This window comes from Phalangium opilio, unplaced genomic scaffold (genome assembly GCF_054372755.1).
Source record: "Phalangium opilio isolate 3A_F unplaced genomic scaffold, DU_Popi_V2 ptg000024l_1, whole genome shotgun sequence".
In the NCBI taxonomy this organism is placed as follows: domain Eukaryota; kingdom Metazoa; phylum Arthropoda; class Arachnida; order Opiliones; family Phalangiidae; genus Phalangium; species Phalangium opilio.
In genome coordinates, this window is record NW_028324155.1 from 7,397,790 (window position 1) to 7,424,662 (window position 26,873).

Genomic DNA, 26,873 nt, shown 5'->3' on the forward strand with positions numbered 1-26,873 from the left:
AAAAATGACCAAGAAAAAAAAAAGAAAAAATCCCGAACTATCGCATCGCATTTCACTTCAGCAAGCATCCACGAACTGTGATGCAGAGAAAGAATTCTAAGCTGTAATTTGCAGAAAAAATCATTGCCTTCAGTTCTCTTCTCTCTCTCTCTCTCTCTTTTTTTTTCTTATATCTATCATTGGTTTTTTGCTATCCTTTTTGGCAAACTTACCTTTACGAAGGTGTTGTTCATTTTCAACAAAAAGAGCTATGATTGCTACCTTTGAGTTAGAAAAAAAGATCTAGCATGGGAATACGCCAAGGGCTAGGTATTTTTTACTACGATGTAAACAGTATATACCTTGCAAAAATATACCAACCACCATCGAGTGTTGTTTTGAAGTTAGCCGCGCTGTTTCTTACGTCACTGACGTCCAATAGAAATGCGATATTATTACCTTCACCAGCATGGACACAGACACACACACCCAATGGGACAAGTGGTACTTGAATTTTATTCCGAGTTATAAAGTGTCCATGATATATTTCAAAAATATTAACAAACAATTTGAACCTAATTTCAATTTCAGTTTATTTGGTTTATTGTTAGTGAACCCTTATGTTATTATTATTATTTTTATTGGGGGGAGGGGGCTCACGCCCTAGCACCGATGCCAGAGGCATATTGTGAACCCTTAAACAACCATAAGTATAATACGTAAAATTTAATCGTGTTACTGACACTTTAATTTGCAACACTTTGTTGTTCGTTTCAGAGTCGAAAGATTTAACTTTATAGATGTTATGTAAGAAATGTGAAATTTCTTGAAGAGCGAGAGAGAGAGAGAGAGATATGTATCCTTTTCAAGAGAGATGTATATCGCTAATGGGAAAGTAATACTAGGGCTCGACCACTATATAGCATCTTTTTTATATACATATATATTTCCCGGACTTTTTTTTGTGTTGTGTTCTTGAATAGTACTTCTTGAGAATATTTTGAATTATTTTCATACGTTTTTCAAAAAAAACTTTGAACTTCAGGAACTTTTTTATTCAAGAAAATCTTTTATTCAAAAATATTACAAAGCCTTTTCAATTCAAATTTCAAAAGTATATTTGTATGGAAAAAAAGTATACAACAAATTTTTATACTATAATGTACTACTATAGGGGTCTATAATATTTATTTTACAAGAATAATTGTTTCATGACGAAACATATTTGTTTTAATTATTTTTTTATTAAAGTTTAATCGATACTCTGATTAAATAAACACGCTCTATTTAAAAGATATATATTTTTAATATTTAATAGTCCTTTTTATTCAATGGGAGTTTTACCTCACGGTATAATATAATCAAGTTCCCCAAAAATGCATGCCAAATGATATTACATAAAATTCTTCTATGTGTATCTGGATCGATTTGTTCATTATGTGAGTCACATCACGGCGTCCGTTAAATTTGACTTGGAATTATTTTTATTTTTAACTTTTCAAATATATTTCTTTTGCGTCAAACATTGCTTGTTTTCTAATTTAAAATCTTCGTAAACAAAAAAATATTTCAGACTTTCTTCAAGAAATTCATTTTCTTATTGGCAGGTTTTCTTTTTCTTTGGAAGTTTTTTTTCTGGACCTGGTCCGTTCTCCGTAAGACGTCCGTCTGTCCGTCCGTAACATGTGGAGGGCGGTGGCGTCGACCAGTTTTTTGGCAATTGGGTGCCCGTTGCCAATGGCGTGGTTTGGGTTTAGGCGTTCAATCTTCTTTACCCGAGAGTGCCCTAGCCAGTGCCAGCAGCATCTACATGGCGCCAGTCAGCCAGGTTAAGGGGAACCTTCACTGTCAAAGAAAGAAACCAGCCGCGTACTGTTCCTTCAAACGACTTAGATTGGAAGGACGTTGGGATACGAAGGTGTAGACGTTCTGGAAAAGGCCAGATATGCCACGCTTTCACCCCCTCCACCCCCGAAATACAGAGAGTGTCAGAGGCCACCGAAACGTTTCGCTAAAGAAACCTCACTGCCAACCCAAAGAAAGAAAAATAAGTCACGGGGATGAGGAGGTTTTTGCCAAAAGAGAATCCTGTTCGGAGTTCCTTCTTTAGTTACCATCAGGTAAGAAGGACTTTTATAAACTTAACTGTTGTTCAGGTCAGGGAAAACGTTTAGTGCATGGGTGAGGTTTCTTGGGTATTACTGTGTTACAAGTGTTAAAACATAACATGAAGAGTTGGTTTATAGAAGAAACAATATTATTAAAAATATACTGTTAACATTGACTATCTAGCTTTGACCTAAAAAGGTTCGGGAAAATCACAGGCAGTAATTAGGGAAACCTGGAAAATTCAGGGAATTTGAACATTGATCAATTGTGGTTATTAAGACAATCGTAACTAATCATGCAAAGGCTTAATCTTTTAAAACAAAGAGACAATCTTAACATCAGGGCAACTCAAGACATTTTTTTTCGTAGCCTTCTACTGTACAACTAAAGACATCCTGGCCTTAAATGCGAACTGAACCAAAACTGCAAGGTACCTAAATGATTTTCTGAAGAAGAAAAAATATCTGTCACATTTCTTCAAAAAACTGGGCATCTCAGGCATCCGTTTCTTCGAAGCCAAGGAGACGTTTCGGGTCAGTCTTTTCTCTTTTATTACTGGTTCCTCTAAAAGATATATAAAAAATGAGAGAGGGTGAATGCTTGGTCAGAAAAGAAGTTTTTCGAGGTCCAAATATAAAAACTGCACCTATATAACTAAAAAAAAAATAATATCGAAAGACGTCAATTATACACCATAGGTATTACGTATAGACCAAGACTTAGATTGGTAAAGCTAACACGGTTGATAGATTCGAGTCACGTACTTAAAGGTATACGATAAAGGACAACTAATTAACGGAGCGTTTAGGATCTTGACGCGCATGCAGGATTTAAACGGAAAAGATCTTTTGTTTAAAAGTTAATTTAATAATGATTACTCGCGCTTTCCATCAAGTATTCCGTTAACGTAGTTTCGATGAAATACAACGGATTTAAATCATGTCCTTTGATGTCTAAATTTACTACATGGTTAAAAACGCCGTAAATTATGCAAATTTTATGACTGAAGGGTGTTTAACATTTGTACCTAATGCGTGAAAAACGCGCGCTTGGAAATTTGGGACTTTCTCTTTTTTGAATATTTAATTCTTGAAGAAAGTGGTGTACTATATAGGCATCGTGGTTTTGCGTCTTGTGTAAATATGTTCCCAACCGTGACCAATGAAAAATAATTCAGTTCGTACGTGTTTCCTCTCACTCTCACTATTTAAGGCGTAATTGTTTTAATTAAACACCAACTAAGTTTGGTGTTATGAAACAACTCTATTAAACGCGCGTATACTCTCTATAAGAAGTAAATAAACGTAAGGTTTTTCGCAACTGGACGTCGAATAATTATTTATTACAATATAAATAATGCGTGACAACATTAGTCTCCTGCACGTGTTTATAACTAATCCATATTAATATTTAAATGAGCCGTTATAATATTTAAATTTAGGAAATTAACTTGAAAAATATTTCCTCGCGATGATAAATAATTCTCATGTCAACGTGAACGTTAACTAACAATACATTTAGCTTTATTTTTATTTTTATTTTTAAAAAAGAACTCGTGCGTCAGAAGTCAACGAGTGTTAAGGCCTTTGCAGAAAATACAAGTTTTCACTCGGCTAGAAGGGTCAAAAGGTGAAACCATCAGAATTGGTCAGCGATCAATATTTAATTTGGTGATTCAACTTGGCCAACTTCTGTTCATATGACCCAACTAGTTCACGCAACTTAAGTTGACTCATCTAAATGAGTTGTATCGTCTGAATAGGCTTTAAATAAGAAAAATATTGTTGGCATTGCTAAAGTCCAAGATCACGCGATCAGGTCGAGGTATTTCTGAATATAGTAGTTTTCAACCATTGAAATCAAACTTTGCAGTTATAGACCTTACGTTTTTAATAACATGATTCAGAAGTGCGGTAAATCCTTCTGATATCGAGTTGTTTTTGAATATGAAACATTCATGATGCACTTCCCCTTTTTCTACTTCCTGGCTTCGATTCGAATTGAACCGATATGGAAATAACACTTTAGCGTATGTACTTTACTTTTTACGGAAAATTTCACTTTTCGGTAGCACGAAACTTTCGTATAAACGTTTGTTTTTAAGTTTTCTCAAAAACGTTTGTTTATGTAAATAATTGTCTTTTACCGTGTTGTGTATTGTTCGGCGTCTTTATTCGGGTCGTGTTTAAGAGCGAAAAAAGCCACTGAAGTATAGGAAAACAAGTGTGTTCAAATATTGTACGTGACTAACAAATAGCCATTGGTTGTTTACGGTTGAGAGTTACCAAAGCGGGCGGTGCAACTCTTGGAAACGCCTTGGTTGTGCGGCTGTGGCTTTACTGGTCACTGGGTGAAGAACGATGATGGTACTTGATATCCTTTCGCGTAAGTTGCGTTTTTTAAATGAACATTAGGTCTTCGAAAGCACTTAGTGACAAGCGACTTAACCATACCGAGTCAATTGGATGATGCAGAGACGCATGACGTACAGACTTGTTGAAGTAATCTTCATTGGTTTAATTTGCACTAAGGTGTACTTACTCCAAGTGCTTTTGTAAAAGAAGCCAGTAATATGGCCGCCACAGCTAACCAATAGTAAAGCTTGACTACAGATGTATCAACAGCCACAAACCACGCGGATTATGCTATGTTTTTCCATAGAACTTAAGCTTAACTTCATCCAGATATTAATTAAGGTGTAAAATATTCAAAGTGCACATAGTTTCAATTCGAAATTCAGGGTTTGTGACACTTTCACGCAGAGTGATCGAAGTAACAACATACAATACCTTTAGAGAAATGGGTATACGCCCTTCAAGGAACATGGAAACCATTTTGTGTGTGTATTTTTTAGGTTGTATTTTTCTGTTGAGTGTTGTTTAAATTAGGCAGTTTGAACCCAAGGCACGTTAATCTAGTATTTGCCGCGCGTTACGTTCCGATTCGATAATTCGGGACGCTGAAGGTTTTTAGGAGCTTTTTTTCCACTTTACCAAATCCAGGTGGATTATACCAAATTATACCAGGTTTGATAGTAAAAAAGTATATATCCCTAGCTACCGTTAGAACTAACTATAAACGCGTGCACTTGTATTAGAGTTTACCAAAATAATGAGCGAAACACGTTTGTGTCTAGGTACGTGATGAAATATCAACTTCCTAAACAGAGAAACATTGAAGAAAAAAAATGAAAGACTTGAATATTAAATTCGCGTGCTGTTGGGGACCATTTTTCATATCGCAATTAAGACACCATTATTTAGATATCTCTGAAGGTATTGCGCAAACTTTGCCATTGAATGAGTCCTAGTGTGATTTCTGTACAAGTTGAAAACGTATTTGAAAATGAAAGTCCTTAGGCTAATGGGAAAATGTTTGGAACTGAAGTTACAGGGTTAGTGTAAAAGTTGTGTTTACTTTTCATTGGACACATGGCTATGGTCTGTGAACCAATTGGAAAATGATGTGTCTTTCCAGCTTCAATTGGTTAATGCAGCAGAAATGTTCGAAAACCTTAGCTGAAAAAGTGTGTTTAGTGGTCTTACCTGTTCAGTTTACCATTGATTGAACGCACGGTTGTTTGTGCGAACTAATTAGAAAACGGTAGAGCATTCCTGGCTTGGATTAGGCTTAGGTTAGTATAGAAATATTTGAAATTGAAATTAGGCTTAACATAAAAAGTAAATATCACATTTAAAGGGGCGGAGTTAAAAACTCGCACTTTAATTGGTCAATTTTTAAATTTAAGTCCCGATTTCAAATACCCTCGAATGACCAGATGTTATTAATATAAATACCTATTTCCTAAATTGATCTATTAAAATCAAATCCCGAAATTATCTAATTAAATGTTTTAAACTTTATTTCAGAAGGAATTTGACGATGATGCGGGAGAAGGCTCTGTTTCGGATCCAATTAAGTAACCCAAGGGCCTTTTGGTTTTTGAAAGTTCCCATATACAAGCAAAGCAAAAGCAAGCAAGACGTTTTTAGGAACGAGCTCACGAGATTTTTATCTTTGGGCGAAAATAAGCTTACCAATCATTTCACGTGGTATTTTTAACAACGTATTATAAGGTATCTACCTATATAGCCAAGGCCCCTAGAATGTTTTTCTCGCAAAATTTTCAGGTTCAATCTGTCTGGAAACGATGTAAATTCGCTTGGCAATGATTGAACGATAAAAAATTATAACTGATCACCCCGAACGCGAACTAAAAGTGCAACGCCGCGCGGCCAGCTCTACCTATGACGGATGCGTTTCTACCACCTCCCATCTATGCGGGTTTCGTCCAAGATTCCTTCTCCTTCTCCTTCGACTAAAAACGTCATGGCCCCTGTAGGTATATAGGTGTTCGTATTAGATAGATTACGATACTATATATGTATATATATGTTTCGCCATCTTTCTTGAAGAGAGACTCGATCCTGCGCTTCAGCCAATCAATGAATCGAAACTTAACTTCAAGGGGTAGTAGCTTTTGTTTTAGCTGTTAAGCGCGTGCCAAAGCTCGTGTTCCGACTATAGCGACATCTGTTGGGAAACGCATACCCTAACGGCAATGCGATGTGTAGTAAGCTTAATGGTTTTGGTAGTTTTAAATACCCCCGAAGATGTGAAGGCATTTGAAATATTTCACAAATTGAAAATAAAATAGGTATGCTACTATCCCTTGCTGCAGGTGGTTTCCCAGTGAGATGACTTGACTTCACGCAGAGTCTAGCTTTAAAGGTACTTTCCAAATTCAAAATTACGTTTTCTTATCAAGCGTCATAAGCTCGTCGTATTTTTTTTTATATATAAAAAAAAGGAAAGATTCATAACTTTAAAATTATCAAGGACGTTTTGGTCCATCAGAGAAAATCTGTGTATTTTTAAATAATTCCGAAACAATTTTTTGGGGAGTTTTAAAAAGTAATTAAATGACGTTTTAACCTTACAAAAGAAAGTAATTATCGATCATACTTTGATGTAATTACCTTTGAACTAAAATGAACCAAAAATAACGTAAATAATTTTTATTTCAAGATTTGTTACTTTTTTAATCTAAAGTTAAAATATATTTTAATATAATTCATTTGCGTAAAGCCACGTAATCCACCTTTATTTTCAGTATAAATGTAAGGTTGAAATATGTTTCGCAGTGCATCTTGAGGTTTGTGATGGGTGAAGCTTCAAAGTACTTGCGGGTGAGATGAACGTGAACTAACTTAGTTATTTGGGAACGTTGCAATTGGCCATACCTTTTTGTCACGAAGTTTTTTTTGAGAGGGTATCGTTTGGTAGGAACCGATATTATACCTTCTGGCAGTCCCTTCAATCAATGTCAAAAAATTCTTCGGAAAGAATTTTCGTTTGCGTTGTATCGCCAAGCTGGTTCCTTTTTATACGTAAGTTCTTCATTCGTGAGTTGGTTTAATAATCTCATGAATTGAGAGCCGCGTCTAGCGGTATATGGATCTTATAAATCCTGGATATCAATGCCCATGCGTGGTCAGAGGATATACGTGAAGAAGTTTCTTTGGTACACAGGTAATTATTTATGAGATAATTCTTGATATTCTCGTATGACATATCCCTCTTCTTAGACCATACCACTTTTTTTCTTCATATACGGGGTGCGTATTGGCGCATATTTTAAAGTATAGTTGTGATCTTTTCTGTGGATCGAGGATGGTGGTGTATAATATGGCTGCCAGGCATTGTCTGGTTCGTCACACACGTGGTTTTTGGGTTTTATTACGCAGAGGTGGGGCGAAAAGAGCCCTCGGTTGCTCTTCTTTCGCATTCCGTGGTTACCGAAAAATCCTGTTGTCTCGGTGGAGGACACGTACGAGGACTTGTTTGCCAATAGGGTGCCGGTCCTTGTCAGTTGTCCGCTCTTTTATGTTATGGCGGGGTCTTCCTGGATGGAACCGCGACACAAAGAACTGAAGAACCGTCATCATACTAGAATTGGATATAATGCAAATTTCAGGGTGTCTCGGTTTTCATTTTATTATTGCAGGGCTGCGAAAATTAACTGAGAAACTTGCATGGAAAAGTCAGTAAGTTTGAAGATAGGTGTCAGGGAAATTCATATTGTTTCAGTGGTCAGAAAATTTTGAGAAGTCTTGATTAAAATTTGTGGCAATGTTAGCAAAGGCTTAAGGGATACACAAATTACACTATACGCTTTCTTCATTTAGCTCAAAATTAATTTTCTGTTGCATTTCTTTAGTTTGTTAAGGTTTTTATTCGCGATTTTATATATCGCGTCAAGGGAACCCAAACTATTTAAATTCCCATCATGCAATTCGTAGGGAGCTCTCTCGTTTCTTAATATAAAATAACTCTTTAATAAATAGGTAGGAAAACTTGTGCCCCTGAAATTACCATGGCCTTAGGCAACGCCATTAAATTTATTTTAAAAAAGAAAAACCTATAGCTTTCTTTTTTTTTTCATTTTTCTTTCTTTTTGGCGCGAACGCACCAAGTCACGCGTATTAAAATCTGGAGACCAAAAATGACGTGAAAGATTTTCAAGAAGCGAAAGAATTAAGAGAAAGGATTTATTTATAAATATTTATGATTTGTTTTATAGTTACGACGTCATTGTCTAGAAGAAATATAGGCGTGAAGTTAATATCAAGGTAAAGAAATTAAAGAAAGAAACAAATGCTTTTTTGTTTGTGTTTTTGAGAAAAGGAATACACGATGAAAGTATACAAGCCTACTTTTACATTTACGCAATATGTAAATGTGGGTTCTTGAAATTTAGTTAATTATTATTAGCTGATTTTGCAGACTACGTAATCAATTAATCAGAGACCCAAACGATACAAGTAATTAATTTTATTGGGCTAATTTTCAAGACTATCGAATATATAAAAGTTTACCTGACAATTTGCGAACATCAATTATTCCCCCATGATTTCCTGATTCTCCTGAAGTCCAGCATCACAAGTTAATAAATTTCTTAAATAAATTAAATTACAGAGACAAATTAAGATTTTCACGAAAGAATAAAGACAAAATTTAATAGCTTCTAAACTTATAGCCATTTTTTGCTTACTTTTAATTTTTGTCTATTTATTACAGAATCATTCGAGCGAAAGACATTATCAACACCAGTTATCAAAAACACGATATACAAGACACATGTTCACGTGTATACTTATAACAATCGTTTTTTGGAGTATATATCAAAAGGTTTAAGTACAATTTATTTTATTTATTGTTATTTTTTATTAATAGGTCCGTAAGTGTCTGGCAGCCCACTCTCACCGTATAATTAATGTACTTTTAATCAGCCCACCTGGTGAAATGACTGTCATCAGGGTGACAGCTTTAAATTAATGTTACTTACACTATTACACGTACGAAAAAAAAACACGTTTTCTTTCTAGTGATTTACCGATTTTTAGGTTTATAGTTAGTTACCTAGATCCTCAATCTTACCAAAAATTTACTTCTAATAATTTTTGCCGAGCCCCTCTAGTGTTTGGGTTATGATTTTAGGTAGGTTTTGAGTCTGTAGCGCCCTCTACTTGGGCCCGTTTGAAGGTTAGGATCGTCGGGCTGCTATTATTTTATCATCTGATTGCGGTGAACGTCAGACCGAATCCCCAAGCTTTTAGGATGAAATATGGTCTTTAGGGTCTTCCATGACCGTGGTGGTTTTCCTTCCAATATTCTTCGGTTCTAGGGGGAAACCTGACAATTAATAGAAGGTTTTTTTAAATTATTATTATGGATTTAAACGACAGAGATATTTCATTTTTATAAGACTTCATCGTAGCTATGATGACACTACACCCAGAAGCATTGTTATGACTTAAGTTTAGGTTTAAGTTGATTTTTAACTCGACTTAGTGTTTAGTGAGTGTCATTGGACGTAGGACAATTTCAGCTATCATTAGCTCGAGGAATGTTTCCTGGAAGTGTTGTTAATTTAAGGTTATGACCTTTTAGATGGCGACACCTCGTTATTTTCGCGGGAACGGGCATGCACACTTCATCCTTGTTAACATGTAAACATTTCGTCTAACATTAATCTTATCCTAATTAAGGGTCTTATCTTTAACAACATGCTCCATCTATTTAGGATCTATTTTTCTTTCGCATGGGCGCCCCCTATCGTAAGAGGGTGTAAGAGTCCTCGTGTGTGTGTGTAGACCAAAACCACGTGACCCAATGATCGATTCTTTTAGCAAATCCCTCTTCACCACCTTTTCACCCCAAGTTTGGCAGTCTCCCATGCATTTTCTCTCCCATCTAATCCGTTTCTCAACGTCTCTCGAAGTTCGCCGTAACACCCCCGACTAAACCCCAACCCCTCGATGAACCCCACCTATGCCAGACCGAGGCTTCAGTAGATTTAGCGAATCTCCCCTGGATTTTATATCAAATCCCTTTCGGTTCATTCTGGGGTTTTACACGTCTTAAGGGGTCAACCCTAAATTCAACTTTGCAAAAAAGATAGCTCACTGCCTGCTTAAAATTCTAAACAATGCCTGGATTTAAAATAGGTTTCCCAAGGCTTAGATGCGGATTAGGTTTAGCAAAATAGGAAAAAATGTCGTCTGCTGTAAACCTAAGCCTTTGAAGTGAAAAACAAAATCGACATCTGCGGTGCTGTAAATCTAACCCTTTTCCAATAAGCGTCTGCTGTAAACCTAAGCCTATGCCAATCGACATCTTTTGTATACCTAAGCCTAAGATACCAAAAATCCAAAGCATTTCAAGTTGCGAACAAAATCTTTAAAGGTCATTGATTTAGATGCGCTTAAAATTTTATCAGAAAAAAAGATATCACGTGTCATTAAGGCAGGTATTCTTTTTCCTTTTTGTTGATGGCTTTCTTTATATTTATCGCCACTGAATTTTTTATATTACATAGCGGCGTGAGAAAACTAAAGGTCGCCACACGACATTAGACACGTACTCTACTATAATCCCCAACAACCAAAACGTTATTTTTTATTGCTCCTGTTTTCCTTTTTTATTTAAAAAAAATCTTACATTAGGCTTAGCGATTAATGACAAAGGCTTAAGGATTTCCACTATCAATAACCGCCAAATAAATACAAGAAAATTTGCATTGAAATTTATGATATTCAACCCACAGTAAAAAATAAGAAAAAAGTAATTTAAAAATACGTTTACATATTAATTTCGCATGAGGGAATGTTTAGGGGAAAAACGGTTGTTCTTGCTTCCTAGAAGGAGGATTGAAGATTTTTCAAACGACCGCTTTTGAACGATTAGTTTCGCGGTATCTTCCCTTAACGACCTGTCAGCGCCATCTGCGGTAGAAATTGGAAACTTTCTCTAAAGGTTTTTTGTTATTTCGTAAAACCTTTCCTATTATTTCTTTAATCATTTAAAATAAAAAAGGAAAAGCAAAGAAAGCTCAAGATATAATAAATGACAATTTAAAATTACGTAGCTTATCTAATGGTTTCGAAATTAATTATTCACTTTGAAATAAAAGTAGACTAGAATATGGTAATTTAAATATCTCGTGATAAACGTAATTACATACGAGATAATGTTCTTTTTAAACGCTGTTATTTGTTTGTAACGGTGTTTAAATTAATTAATCGTAAAACATATTTTTAATTTAAGCTTATAATTTAATTTGAAATAAAAGTCAAAGGCATCGTTTTTGTGTGATTGATTATTGGATGCAAAACGACACAAGCCTCTTTTATATATATGCTGGAATTGATTCATAGGCCCGGACTAGATAAATGAGTTTTAAATGAGGTACGTAATTTTCACTCTTATCTTTCGGAATTCCCACTTTTTTATTAGTGTTTTTTTTTTCTCTTCACTATATAAGTCGCTTAATCAAGTTAGAACCTCATTTATTTCCTCTAGTACGACGCTTAAATTTGACATAAATTCTATGTACAAATAAGATTAAATACATTTATTCTTAACCTTACAAACTCTAGGCCTATTTTCGTAGACCAAGGCTTAAAGTCGAATTATTTTTATTTTGAAAGTTGATCAATTTCAATGAACACTAATATAAAACGCGAAATTCCAATTACTTATATGAATAGATTAATTTAAATTTAAACAGAATTTTTTAAATACACAAAATTCTGACTTAAAAAAAAATAAATAAATTAAAATTATCAAGGAAAATTATTTTTAAACCTGGAAATGCAAGATCCATGGCATGCAACCCCATAAAGAAAATGTATCGAGTCGTTAATATATTTGGTTCTAAGATGATTTAAATATACTCAATATAGGAAGTAGAGTTCATTTCCGTTTCCAAATCCCATAAACGCAGGTGACATTCGGAAAAATAACGCTTTCAAAATGTCAATTTTTTGAAAGAAATGTAATAGATTTTTACCAATTGAATGCCACGTTAGCCGTGTAGCGTCATTTTTACCTTACGCAGCTGTTAGTTGAATAGAAGATCTATTAAGTTTTTAGTCGCCTCACGGTACATTGCTCTAAATAATATCACATTTTAACAGTGATATTGATACCTTTTCACACTTACATCAGCTAAAAATGGTATATTATAGTTGGATAGGCGTCACTAACAGTACATCCGGTTTTTACGCCAGTTTCACATTGGCTACTGATAATTATCTTTTACCATAAAGTAATATAGTAATATCTGAATAGCCTTAGTTGTAATTTAAAACGGAAAGCTTATTTTCACTCCGATAATATTACTCCATGCCTACGGCAACACGTCATTAGTTTCACTCGAAAAATTTGCAAAGAACACGCGCCAAGTACACCGGTAAACACGTGCTTTCGAAATTAAATAATGCATTTGTTTACTAAATGTTATCGCGAACGTGATGTTGTTACTCGACACTGTTTCCATAGGGGATATGCATTTTGCAGAGAGTATAGCTTTATCGGAGTGATAATGAGATGATTTCTTAATTTAAATAAAGTCACGTTGGAGAGTGTTCTCATTAAATATTGTACTCCATTTTGCTTTAAATATGATATCTGTTCAATGATGCGGTTTTCCATTGGCATTTTATATGGATAAATATTCTTTGATTGAGAACACACAAAGTCCCTTTAAAATGGCAATAAATGCGTATCGATGTCTAATTTAATATTCCTCCATGGTGGCAATATTAATAACCTAGACTTTAAGATGAAAATATTTCGATTTTAAATTTGAACTATTGAGTAGAAGTAGTTCTACATCTTGATCTGCATGATTCAGTTCAATTTAGATCGTCTACACTGAACTGAAATAAAAATTCACGAGGGTTTCTTGCGTTTCATTGAAAAAAACGTTGTCTTATATTGGACTTCTTGTTTTTTTCTGGATCTAAATTTCATTTCTCATATTTTTTAAGGCGATATTTTGTAAAAAACTATAAATTTTTAGATTAGATTAATGCTCATTTTGCCTTATCGTTAGGTTGAGTTCGGATCATTCATGGAATTCCGCTGTTTTTATTGTAACTTATTATAGTTAACGTGTGGTTATCACGCCTTGATTAAGTTTAAGTGAAAATTAAGAGCCTTTATTAAAGTTTTGCTAATCGCTCCGAATGTTGCAGTGTTTAGGGAATCTACATGGCTTGACTGGAAAAATTCAACTATAGGTAATATATATATGCAATTTTATCTTTTAAATCATTCATTTATTTCACTCGTATAAATGCTTCATTGAACTTCATTATTAATTTAGTTTATTAACACTCAAAGCAAATATGATTTCAAATTATTAGTCAATACAGATAAAATTTAATAGATGCATGATACGGAATTTAATTCCAAATGATTTTCTTTAAATATTGATATTGAAAAATAGTTTTTTTATTCAAAGATATTTCAAAGTATGCCGTAATTAAGGGTATTAGCGTGGGCATCATTTAATACACACCTAAAGATTAGTTTAAGCGCTTTAATCACAAGAAAAAAGAAAGAAAAACCCAAATTTCAACAGCAATTTTATCTTTAAAAAAAGGGGTGAAGTGTAATGTGGGCGATTTTTTTTACTTTAACTTAACGCCCATAGTTAATCGTTCACCAGGAGGAAGCTCCATTTTTTTTTAAATCAAAGAAATAATTTTCTACGCTAAGCCACGCGTTAAAAAAATATAATTTTAATCTCCCAGAATTAGTAAAAAAAATTTATATATATAATTATTTTCAACATAATGTATGTAAAAAATATTAAATTAATCCATGAAAGGGTTAATATTATCCTTGTTACGCCTAAACCGAACGAAGCTTAACGGATTTGATATCGTATCGATTAACATCAATAATATTTTATTATTTTATGCATTGAAAATATCATTATACATACTTGAATGCCATTTTTTAATAATTGCAATTTACCACTCTCATTTTTAACTTGTAATTAAATATATACCGATATAAGGGAAAAAATTTAACCGCGTTAATTACAATTCCAAGAACCTAAAACAAGAATAAAAAAATATTAAAATGTTAATCACGATGGAATTAAGTTATTCAAGGTCAATTTTACTGAAATTCCATGGTACCATGTTAAGTCATATATGTAATATGGAAATAGGAACATATGTATTGAATATAACTCTTTGGGTACTGTACATCATCATATATGTTTAGTTCATAAATATATTAATGGCCTTGGTAATTTTTTTCAAAATTATTATAATTAAATAATTAGACAATTTTTTTTCTTATACTGCAAATATATATATTTACGTATTATTTTGCCCCGAAAATACAATACGAAATATGAATTTTTTTTTAAACCATCCCTCTAGGACCTCTTTTTTTTATATAAGTTTTATATTTTACCTGTATCATTATGTATGGTAATTAGAATGGGCCGGCCGTCTCTTTGCAGAGTTTTTTATCTTGGGGAGACATAATCGTTTTTAAATTACCTTTACGTGTCTTTGGTTGGTCAGCCATTTTTTACTTCTTATTTCCCCTCCAATGAAAAGTTGCATGCACGAGTACACTTTCTACGCACGCTTATTGCCGCGAGCGAATGAGTTAGAACTCGGTGCCAGCGCCAAATCCAAGAGATTTTGCTTCAGGTTTGTATTTCAAAAAAGATTTCATTGCATCGTTCTTTAAAATGACTTAACGTTTTTGATTACGAAAAAATATCATATAGCTATAAACAAACCAAATGTGAAATGTATTCCGAACATCTGTTATACATTTTGTTTTTGTATTATTGATTTTACAATTGTTTGTTTTTTAAAATTGCGATAAACAGATTCGTTTCGTATAGAGTTTAGGTATCCCTTTAGGAATGGCGTATAATTTCATATTTTTGTGTTTACAATTTTAATAATGGTCTTTTAGTATTGATTTAATAATATAAACATGCATGCCTGGTTGCGTTTTAAGGGTTAAGTTAACCTCTAGTTATAGTTCTAGCGCAAAAAAATAAAAAAGCAAATAAGTTTTTTACATTTGAGGTACAACGCTTTCATTAAATTAAATTTGTAGCTATGACAATGACAACATGTTGGGGAACGAGCTTATTTTATCCATAAGTCTATCAGCGATGGTCCTACGGTATTTACTTATCACGTGACTTCAAGGGCGTGCCAACTACGGGGGCAGCGGGGGCGAAAGCCCCCGCTCAAATTTTCAACTCTATGGGACTTTAACATTAGGCAGCCATTTTGCCCCCGCTCCAGTAGAACATTTTAGCTCATGTTGGCACGCCCCTGCGTGACTTATAAACTTGGAAAGCGTGCGATTTTAGAATTGAAAACGGTTAATTCACGAGGCACGTGGAGTTAAATTGTAAAGCGCGCCAAAATTCTCGTGACCTTTGTAATAGCGTGCGCAATTTTTAAAATTCAAACAAGGCTTAACATATTTTTTAGAATAGATATACAAATATCAATTTTAATGATTCAGCATTTGGGAAACTAAATTTGAACATAAAAATATACGATAGTTTTTGCACCAGAACGGAACCTTTCCCCACGTGTATCAAAAGTAAAATTAGCTTGGGCGCGAGTATACCTGTAAGTTGTAACTAAACTTCTTACAAAGCTTGATTTATTTGCTGGTGTTCGTCTTTGATAAGACCCTGTGGTTATAGTACAAAATAGACCGCTGTGTTATTTGGCAGAAGACAAGAAATAATAAGCAAGCGTCCCAACAATATCGGGCATTTTTCTAGAAAAACTGCAGGGGGAAAAGATAGATTCAGGCTCTGCAAGCCCAAAAAATATGAAATATCGCTTTCTCGGACGTCCATTTTTAAGTAGGGTCTCCTCCTTCGGGCCAAAAATATTTTAGGGGGTACACATTTATCATCTTCCTTTTTTTCTACCACGAAACTTCACGGCCTGTCTTTGAAATTTTTACCCAAAGTGCCAATTACCAAAAAGGTTTAGGCTTCGCGAAAATATTACTCGCACTGACTTCGTATATTTTTTTTTTTTCCTTTTTTTAACCGAGATCAATGCCCATCTTAAGATACCTTAAGAGAAATTATCCGCTGTAGGGCACTAGTATAGGAAATTTCTTAAGCCTTTGTTTTTGAATTTTTAAATTTCGCGCGCTTTTACAATTGATTTGGGCTTCGTGCTTAGCGAATACCGTAGGTCACTCGTGAGGAAGAACACGAGAAAATCATCCAATGACGTTACTAGAAATATTATAATTTTATACAAATGTATTTTTAAATATAGGTACACTGAATTGTACGTGATTCAGTAACTCTAGTCTTGAATTAAGTATAACGTGACCATTGTATTTTGCGGTAGATTTAAGAAATTCCATCTTTTCCTATAGTGAGAGGTCGAACATTTGATTTAAATTTTGAGATTAAGAATTCAATGAAACGTAATGGAATATAAGGCAACTATCCCATCAAGAACTAGCTAGATAATCTCTCCACTACTTTACATAGATGTAAATTTAATGGTTTGCCGCGGCGACTACTAAGTTGAAAGAATAATGAACAGACGAGAGTTCAGGTCAGGGAATGCAGTTTAGTTCATCGCTATGGGAGGTCATTTAGAACATAATTATTCCGAATTTAGATTTGAACCTTATTATAGTTTTCTTATTTCTTCATCTCGCTATTTCGAGTCCCACTTGTTTTGTTTAAATCTCATTTATACTTGGTTTAAATCAACGGTTTTTTAAATCAAAATATGCTTTATATTTATAAAGTTGAATTCAACTTACCTACACAAAATATTATTGGAACTAAATAGAAAAATCGTAATTTAAAATAATTCTATTTTGTTTGGCGTGCCGAAATAAAGCCTGTCTTGGGACTCACGCCCATTTATAGTGAGTATATAATGTGGCATAGCGTTCTTTCTAGACATTAATCAAAAACTCAAACAGGTTCGTGATATAAAAATCATTAATAATTAATTAAAATTAATCGCCTTTCAAGAAATGGAGGCCCGCGCTTATACTATTTTTTTAAGGGTTTTATTATAGAACTGCTCAACGCGATAATGAGCGCATTCTAGTATGGCTTTGTTGTTGCGTTGACTATTCCCTAATAGATTCAGTTCTAATTACTATTTGTCAGTATATATACAAATGAATAGAGTCTATGGGAAAGTAATTCGAGTCAGTTTTAATCTTACAGCCGCATCTTTAAGTATTTAGTTTTTAATTTGAACCATGCATATCTGTTTACCGCTTAAAGTTTGGGAGCTTCTTAAGAAGTAAAGGGAATTAACCGCGGCGTTAATTACAAAGGTTAAAGATTAAGGATGCTTTATTTATTTTCTAGAAGGCGAGATAATTAACACCAAATTAATGATAAATTCCGTCTAATATTAATTGTTAATCAGTATTTGATGTCAACGATTGCATCGCATATCAAAGAAGGGATATTAAATTTATGGACGCCATTTTTCAAAATGGCGAGCTTGAAAATTTTAAAAGTATTTCTTAGGCAGTACCCAATACTAAATCGTATTTCCCTGCAAAATTTCAGCTTAATATATGAAGCGGTTTAGGGGTTACAATGATTTTCAGTCCGTTAGTTGCAACGTTTAATTGTTATTAATTTTTTTTAACATTGGAATATTTCCCGAATGTGGTAACTTAATTGAGGATAATGATTATAGAAATGAAACTAACATCTGCAATATCCGAACACTTAAATATAGAGATAGAAAACAAATTTGAGACACCTGAAAAATATATCCAATTTCACGTACATGTGTATGGATTCCAATCACATGCAGCGGAATAACAAAAATGAGAAAAATATTAAGTCAATTATATTTAATAGATTTTCATTGAATTACATCGATTTGAAATAATAAATAATAGAAGTTGGCCAACTGATAACAATATCTAACGTGTACCTATGAATATATAAGATATAGATATACGTTACGACATGTTCAAAGAGCTTTTTGGTTTATTGTAAACCTTCGCAACCCTTATAAATATTAATGAAAATACATAATATATGAAATCGGATATATATAAGAAAAAAATTGATATTGTAGAGTATATATATATCGGGTATAGTATGTTATAAAAATATGTACTGGGCGGAACGTGAATTTGGCGCGAGCGTTGCAAGGGTCCCCTCACGTTGGCGCGTATTACACACGTTGCTAAGCAACCATCTTTCAAACAAAGAAAAGCTTCAAGAGCACGAAGCGAAACGGAACGTAAAAAGAATAGGTATTCCTCCACTGACCAACGCGTCTGTATATACTCTCCACCTACGAAAAAAAGTTCGTACTAAAGTGCTAGTCCCATGCAGACAGTTGGAAATATTTGTTATTTTAACTAAAACATGATTATTTTAGGAAAAACATGATTATTTTTTAGAAAAACATGATTATTTTTTAGAAAAACAGCATTATTTTTAGAACAAACAGCATTATTTTGAGAGGAAAAACAAGATTATTTTGAGAAAACACGATAGTTTTAAGAAAAAACAAGATTATTTTGGGAAAAACACGATAATTTTAAGAAAAAACAAGATTATTTTGAGTAAAACGCGATAGTTATAAGAAAAAACAAGATTATTTTGAGAAAAACACGATAGTTTAAAAAAAAAAACAAGATTATTTTATGAAAAACACGATTATAATTAAATTATGCTTGAAGTTATAATATACATGTTAAAAACAAAGCTTATACTAAAAAGGAATTAAGATAAAATCAATTAAATTATTAAATTATTTTTTAACTAATTTAGAAAACGCCCTAGCTTATGCTTCAAAAAAGTATATATTCAACTGATGTTTTATTTAAAATTAAAAATAGTCATTACATGGCTTCAAAAATATTTATTTAGGAATAAATTTATATTTATTATAACTTGGGTTTAATTTCAATATAGCTAATCTAAATTCTGTGACGCTTTTCCTTTGAATGCGAACGACGTATGTACAAGAGGCTCCATTTATTTATTTCTGTTTTGATATAACCTCGAAATTCGGCAAAATAATAAAATATAAGGTACAACTCTCTCTGTCTTTTTGCAAAAACAAAATAACCATTCAGGAGGCTGCGAAAAATTCGGACCTGCCTTCATCCTAAACCCCTTGGGCTAAATATAAAACTATATAATATAGGCTACACAAGCGTGGAATGATAGAAACCGATTCGCTGGGAATTATTGGCGCGGCACACCCTGTATGTAAAAGTAAAAATATTATGTAAAAATGTATACAGGTATTACTCGTGTGAATATGAAGTTTATAATTCAAATGAAGGCATATTTAATAAGTTAATGTAAAAAGGAATAAGGTATTCTTTTAATTGAGATTGGATTCTCTCTCGATTTGTAATAAAATATGCGTAACTTTGTAATCAAAAATGCGTAACTTTGTAATTTGAGGTGAATTATGATAATTACGGCATGTAAAAATTAGCATTTTTTTATTTTACACGCACCCTTGGCTAAATGATTATTTTAATGGAATATTTTGTTAGGAATTTTATGATATTTATTATTATTGTTATGTAAGCTAGCAGAAACATTTCACCCTTGCGCAGGTTCACTACTTTTATTATTTAATAGTGTTCGATCTGTTTTAATTAACTATATTTTAATGATTCAGTAGTTATTCGATAAAAAATGGCTACTCATTAGCCGAATACATTCCAGTTACTATTTTTAACCCGATACGAAATTTTTCCCTAGAAAACCTTCAACTTTAAATTAATTAAATGGTTATAAAACCATTATCATCCCAAGTTTTTAATTTTTAAAGTACTTCGATTAGCTACCTAATTTTTAAACCCAGGAATTCATACAGCTAATAAGAATTATTGCGTTGGCATTTTCACTGAAGGTGAATCCCACTAGCGGATTTAGTGGGAAAAGCTGAACTTCACCTCGCGAACATTCAGTCTCGCTGCCTTTTGCACCTTTACCTCGCGCCTATAAGACCTCGCTTTGCTATATACCAATTAACGTTTTAGATATCGATGGTTTTCACACATGGAGAATTCATACCATTTACACCAGGAGACCGGGCTATCTGGAGGACAAAAAGTAGACGGTTTTCTGTCCTCCAGGTAGCCGGCCTCTTGGTGTAAATGGTATGAATCCTCCATGTGTGAAATTTATCTATTGGGGCACAATTATTCCTCTTAACTGTATTTATTCCAGTTTAATCTTCTATGGAAATGTAACTGAAGAAAATTAACGCTATTACCAACACGTAGAAATTAGCTATATAGGTTCATTTGAGTTATATATAAATATTTTTTTACCATAATTAAGGTGAATTTTAATTAACTTTGATTTCATTCCAATAGAACCCTATAATTAAATCAATATATTCCTATATATTAAATTAAAACAACCCCCGGATTTCGAGATAAAAATAAAAATGACTCTAGACTATTTTTAAATTCGTCGATATAATCATTAATTTCATCTTAAAAAAATTCGGTCTTCGGTATAAAATATTTTGAAAGAAGAGAGAGAGAAGCTATAGTTATATAAAAATTTTGTATATATCTAAGTCAGATATTGAGCCTATAATTATAGCTAGCGTGATTCATGTATCTTAATTTTTTTCTTTTTACCTGTCGGTTTGAAAAGTGACTGTACGCTATAACTTAAAATATAAGTCATATATCTTATAACATGCCGAGATGATATATAGAAAGGCTCGACAAGTTATGGAATTTGAGACAGTTTAAAACAAGGGGATAATCACTAACAAGTCCTCTTTATCTTTCGTATTTGAAAATGAGATCTCTGTTATTGAAATATTTGTTTTTCTACCTATTTTTTGGTATTTTCCGGTTGAATATAAGTGTTTTTGAGAGAAAATAATGTTTAGTAGGTAAATTGCAGGTAATTTGCTGTAATATAGTAGGATTTTACCATGGTAATTCATTATAGATAACCCAAAAATATTAATTAAATTTTTGTGAAAAATTTAATCGGTTTCATTACGGAGTTACTTCGATATGACGTGTATCTACAGATGTTGAAATTATTTTTTTACTTAACACTATTCTGGCGTAACTTATAATCGTTTTCCTAATGTATTTTACAACTGTTTCTTGCACTGTCAGCTCTTGCCTTGAAATTATTAACACTTTGCGAAAACGAAATGTAATAATTTTACGTAGTTGCATTTATTTTAGAGCAATTAAGCTCTGCACACAAGGTAAAGGGAAAATTTTACACAAAATCCTTGTATAACTCTCAGATATATTCTTAAAAATTTTTTACAGACCCAATAGCTGCAGCAAATCGCTATAATTTAATTTCTAAATTTTCAAATAATCATGGTCCAATATAGGTCTACCTTTACGCAATTTAAACTATAGTGAATAGCCCCTCGTTTAGTGAGGGGGCTCAGATTTATAAGTAAAAGCGAAAATAAAAAAAACAAGGTTCGTACACATTTTACGCATTCGAAACACGCTTTCGCATAGGAAAATCGCCCGCGATAAAAAAAGAAAATTCTATCCGGCCCAAAAGTTAAAAAAAAGAAATATGGAATAAAAATATCGCTTGAATGTCCAAATTACGCCAAGCTTATTTTAAAAACAGCCAATGAACCGTCCGTAGGAAAGAAATATCGGGTGCTGCAGCTAGCCACTAATTTATACAGGGTGTTTCTGAAAAGTCCATCACAAATTAAGGGGCGTGTTTATGGGACCAAACTGAGCGGAAAGTACCAAAGAACATGGGGTGTACAACATTTTGTTACGGAGATATGGCCTTCCAAACATTCGCCCCTAAAACAAGGAAATATCCAAAAATGAGGAGTAACACTTAAGACCGACTAACCAGCTTGTTTAAAATTACTAGACAATTTCAATAGCCTTTAATCGAACAATTGATTTCTACCTTTACTAATCAGAAGCGTATAAATGAGTAGAAGTATGCCTACGGTGGTAATGTAAAATTAATCCCAAGTGACATGATGTTTCAAGATCTTCCCAGCACCAAGTAAAATGGTTCTGATTGAAGGGACTTTTATAAGCACAGCGTAAACAACGTTATTTTCAGGAATTAGTCCAAATGTCCACGGGCGGCATTACAAAAACGAGGCAGTCTTTCGAATGATACTTGGACATGTTGGAAGATCCCTGGCTTGTTCCTGTTATCTCAAACCGTAAAAAGCTACGCAAATCTTCATCATCACGGACAACACTCTTGTACGTTAGGTATGACCTTGAGAAAACCTAAAAGGACATCTCGAATGTATTTGAAAAACCCATCTCCAATTAAGGGGCGTGTTGTTTGTTTCCAACAGAATAAACTCGCCCAGAGAACAATTACAATGCAGAGCCACGTTTCGGCGTTAATGGCCCACAAACTTGTCAATAAATTCATTTTCTTCGTGCATTAATCATGGCGTTTTATCTATGACACATGAAACACTTACTGAACGAAACAAATTAAAGTTTGTTCTTGTTTTTGGGACCACCTTTGTGGGCCATTAACGCCGAAACGTGGCTCTGCATTGTAATTGTTCTCTGGGCGAGTTTACTCTGTTGGAAACAAACAACACGCCCCTTAATTGGAGATGGGTTTTTCAAATACATTCGAGATGTCCTTTTAGGTTTTCTCAAGGTCATACCTAACGTACAAGAGTGTTGTCCGTGATGATGAAGATTTGCGTAGCTTTTTACGGTTTGAGATAACAGGAACAAGCCAGGGATCTTCCAACATGTCCAAGTATCATTCGAAAGACTGCCTCGTTTTTGTAATGCCGCCCGTGGACATTTGGACTAATTCCTGAAAATAACGTTGTTTACGCTGTGCTAATAAAAGTCCCTTCAATCAGAACCATTTTACTTGGTGCTGGGAAGATCTTGAAACATCATGTCACTTGGGATTAATTTTACATTACCACCGTAGGCATACTTCTACTCATTTATACGCTTCTGATTAGTAAAGGTAGAAATCAATTGTTCGATTAAAGGCTATTGAAATTGTCTAGTAATTTTAAACAAGCTGGTTAGTCGGTCTTAAGTGTTACTCCTCATTTTTGGATATTTCCTTGTTTTAGGGGCGAATGTTTGGAAGGCCATATCTCCGTAACAAAACGTTGTACACCCCATGTTCTTTGGTACTTTCCGCTCAGTTTGGTCCCATAAACACGCCCCTTAATTTGTGATGGACTTTTCAGAAACACCCTGTATAAATGATCTGAAACTGCACATACAGCCTGACGCGTTTTACCAAGTTTGAAAAACAATATTTTTATTTTAACTTTAGCTATGTTGGAAGCTTAGGCAGCTACGCGCGAATCAGGCTTAAGGATTGCTGAGGCGCACGAGGAATGTGCGCGCCTAATTCTCGCGCGTATTCTAGGCCCGACCCTAGAAAATATCGAACGAATTAGCTAGCTAGCTAGCGAAAGAGCGGGAACTTAGAAACTATAGGTTTGGTTGTACCTATATCAAATTTCGTAAAACCCCGGCCAGAGTACCTCTTACGCGTGATTTGAAATCGTGGGCTGCTTTTGGACGACGTAATAACCCCATCTTTTTGCTCTTTTTGATTGATGATCTCGAATATAACGATCTTTAGGTATATAATCTCTAGTATATGTACTACGAAAACTCTCACTAATCAGTGGGTATACCTTGAGAAGGAGGCTTACTTCAAGCCCGTTGGTCATAAACCCGCTTGAACATCTTACACAAATAATTCTGAATTTTGAATATTATCAATGCACCATAAGTTTATAAGATATTTTCCTTAAGTGTGTCACTCGTTAATGAGAGCTTGTCATGAAGTGACGTAGGTGAAACGTCATAGATTCTTGTAAAGCGACGCGTAGTGAGGCCTTGTCAAAGGCTTAGTACAGACTAAAGAGGAGGATGGACTGCAAAACCGAGTGTAGTCAATTCTCACGTCGTTCTTGAACTAGCTCTCATTAAGCCTCTAACATTACGAAGTATGGGTAGTGACATACTTATGGAACATACCTTATAAACTTATGATGTACGATATATGTTTGAACGCAAATTACATAGTTAATTTATTAATAATAGCCAAATGAAAATATCCAATACGCGTGCAATAAAGATTCATATGACAAGAATAGTATGTCCATTTTTCGCTGAACAAATATGTTCTGTAATTACGAAATAGTATATATATAGTTGTGAACTAAAAGCTGTTCAAATAATACTTATATAAATTCTTAACCCATTTCTTTTCTTTTTGTTATTGTAAATTGCGCAAACAGATGTGAGTTAGGCATACTAGAACATTTCAAATACGCAAGTGCACTATATAGGGTATTTGAATTGGCAATTTAATTAACAATTACCGCTGTAATAAACTGTAATTTAATTTTACTAGCAAATTGAATCGATCAATAATTTAGTTAAAAACTGCTGGGGAAAATATTTCATGGCATGGTTTAACATTAAAATCTCTTCTCAAACCGTCGTTTCAGGGTTATGTGCGACGGCCATGATTATCGTGTGCAAGGCCCACTTTGTCCCTAAGCCCTGATTCCTTTATCCCTTTAGGGTCGTAATACAGAAATCTTTTTGATAACCACCAAAAATTTCTCTACCCTTTTTCTTTTCTCTCTTTTTTTATTTTAGGAAAGATGCTTAAATGTAATTTATCATATCTCTCCAGGATGAAAATGGGGAGGTTACCTTTAGTGTGCCTGGCATACACACTGCGCTGCTTATCTTTTATTTAGGAACGAAGACAATCTAGGGGGCTTTACGTTTATAGAAAGTAAAAATTAGGGGGACCTCTTTTGCTTGCTAAATAATGAAAGTGCTTAGGCTATAAGGGATCAAAATTGGATAACCTATAACTGCACACGTTCATAACGCCTTCGTAACGTTGGGAATTTCAATTCCGTCTGCGTGCATGGTGTATGCGTGGCGCTTATCGTGAATTAAATATATATATAACCCGAATCAAATTCCGTCGTTTAGTACGTTCGATTTAATGGTTTCAAATTGCATCGCCTATTTTAAAAATGAAATACTTAATTTTAGTGATGTAGATGTGAATTAGTTATAGTAATTTTTGAAAAATGGTCATTACCATGGTAAAATTATTTTAAATACACTGGTTTTTTTTGGTAAATTATCGGTACGCATCTATAACCTATGAGGATAATATTTCTCCCATAGTTGTTTATTAATTTTGCATTTAAAATAATTTGGCAAACTTTTGCCATTAAAAACAAATAAATAGCAAAAAATAAACAATTATATTGGAAAATAATTATATACCCTTGCTTCCAGTTCTACCACATGTTAAATACAATAATTATACTAGAAATCACAAAGTGAACACTGACAAATTCCTGTTCTAGTTTTATGTTCAAGGTTTCACACAAGGAAAATGAGAAACTTGGAAGCCTAAATATTTTTATAGTTACCAGAAATGTATTATTAATTATTAGTTAGGTTAATTTTATTTTTTTGCGTTATGCGTTGCCTGCTGACGAAAGACGATGTTAAAGATGACCCGTTTAGATTAATTTGTTTCCCACGTGGTGCATGGGATGTTGTACAATAGGTTTCGCTTCGCCGCGCCATTTTACTTACAGCGCGAGTATAAAACACGTGAAATATTTCCATCCGCGCGGTCGGACTCTTTCCAAATTAGAATATCAACATCGTACTACCATAGAGACTATAAACCCCAAGGAGTGGCAGGTCCCCCGCTCTACAAGCGCAAATAATGATGTTGCTCCTAAATTGGTACATGAGAGCTTCCGGCCCGTTTAATTTTGCTTAGCGGAAGTCGCCTTGTACCAGGAAAAACCGGAATAAGGGGCAACAAGTTGAGGCATTCCTTCTACTCCTTGGGGTTATAGTCTCTATGGTACTACATTCATTAATAATCTGGAAAGTGTCCGATTTAATCCGTTCTTGAATTCCGACGCATTTTAAACGTTTCTCAAACGTGACGCAGATTTTACCAACCGATAGCGTAATCTAGACACAATGAATATGCAAAGTTACTCACCAAAGCCTAAAATTTGTAGATGGCGCGACTTTACGGCGACTCTCATTAAAAACGAAGATAATCGTAGTTATGCGAATAGAATTTTTGATGCTCTACTACAAATAGAGTTAATTTTAACTCGAGTTAAATTTAATAATTACAGCGATAACGTTTAGGCTACTGTCGTTGTTGTTCAGATAATGAAAGTAAATACAAAGGACTCGAAACGAGCATCATCATCGTGCTTGCTTATACGGAGTTTGGACCAAGGCCCGGTATGTTAGGCTTAACTGCGGCTGGCGGGAGTCTACGGCGCTACTCATAAACATAATTCACCCCCACGAGAAAAAGTACAATTTTCATTTTTCCGACCGTACTTTTTCGTAAATTACCGCGAAGCCTTGGTTATGGTTAT

General features: G+C 33.9%; 1 protein-coding gene and 1 long non-coding RNA gene across 24 annotated transcripts in view; one reads left to right on the forward strand and one right to left on the reverse strand.

The window, feature by feature from the left end:
• The window catches only part of LOC149692543 (uncharacterized), a 213,230-nt gene extending 201,494 nt beyond the window's left edge, over window positions 1-11,736 (forward strand). For 16 of the 22 annotated variants that reach the window (XR_016382703.1, XR_016382704.1, XR_016382702.1 and 13 more), the window contains 4 exons: window positions 1,587-2,099; window positions 2,458-2,621; window positions 5,958-6,140; window positions 6,219-11,736. Coding sequence is in view for 2 of the 22 variants with exons in the window: in XM_089868317.1 (XP_089724443.1) it covers window positions 5,958-6,140; window positions 6,219-6,264 (229 nt within the window). In the remaining 20 variants the exon portion in view is untranslated. Of the gene's footprint in view, window positions 1-3; window positions 690-756; window positions 2,100-2,457; window positions 2,622-2,672; window positions 5,483-5,565; window positions 5,723-5,957; window positions 6,141-6,218 lie in introns of those variants that run through there. The other 6 variants (XR_016382713.1, XR_016382717.1, XM_089868317.1 and 3 more) reach the window with 4 other exon arrangements.
• On the reverse strand, window positions 1,426-26,862 carry LOC149692553 (uncharacterized). Of its 2 annotated transcripts, XR_016382724.1 has the most exons (4): window positions 26,480-26,495; window positions 12,482-15,863; window positions 6,173-9,771; window positions 2,459-2,652 (listed from the first exon to the last, which is right to left on the reverse strand). It is a non-coding gene; the product is annotated as an uncharacterized LOC149692553 (long non-coding RNA). The 2 variants fall into 2 exon arrangements; XR_016382723.1 differs by lacking the exons at window positions 6,173-9,771; window positions 12,482-15,863 and adding an exon at window positions 1,426-1,824 and having other exon boundaries at window positions 2,523-2,652; window positions 26,480-26,862.
• Window positions 26,863-26,873: the final 11 nt, after the last annotated feature.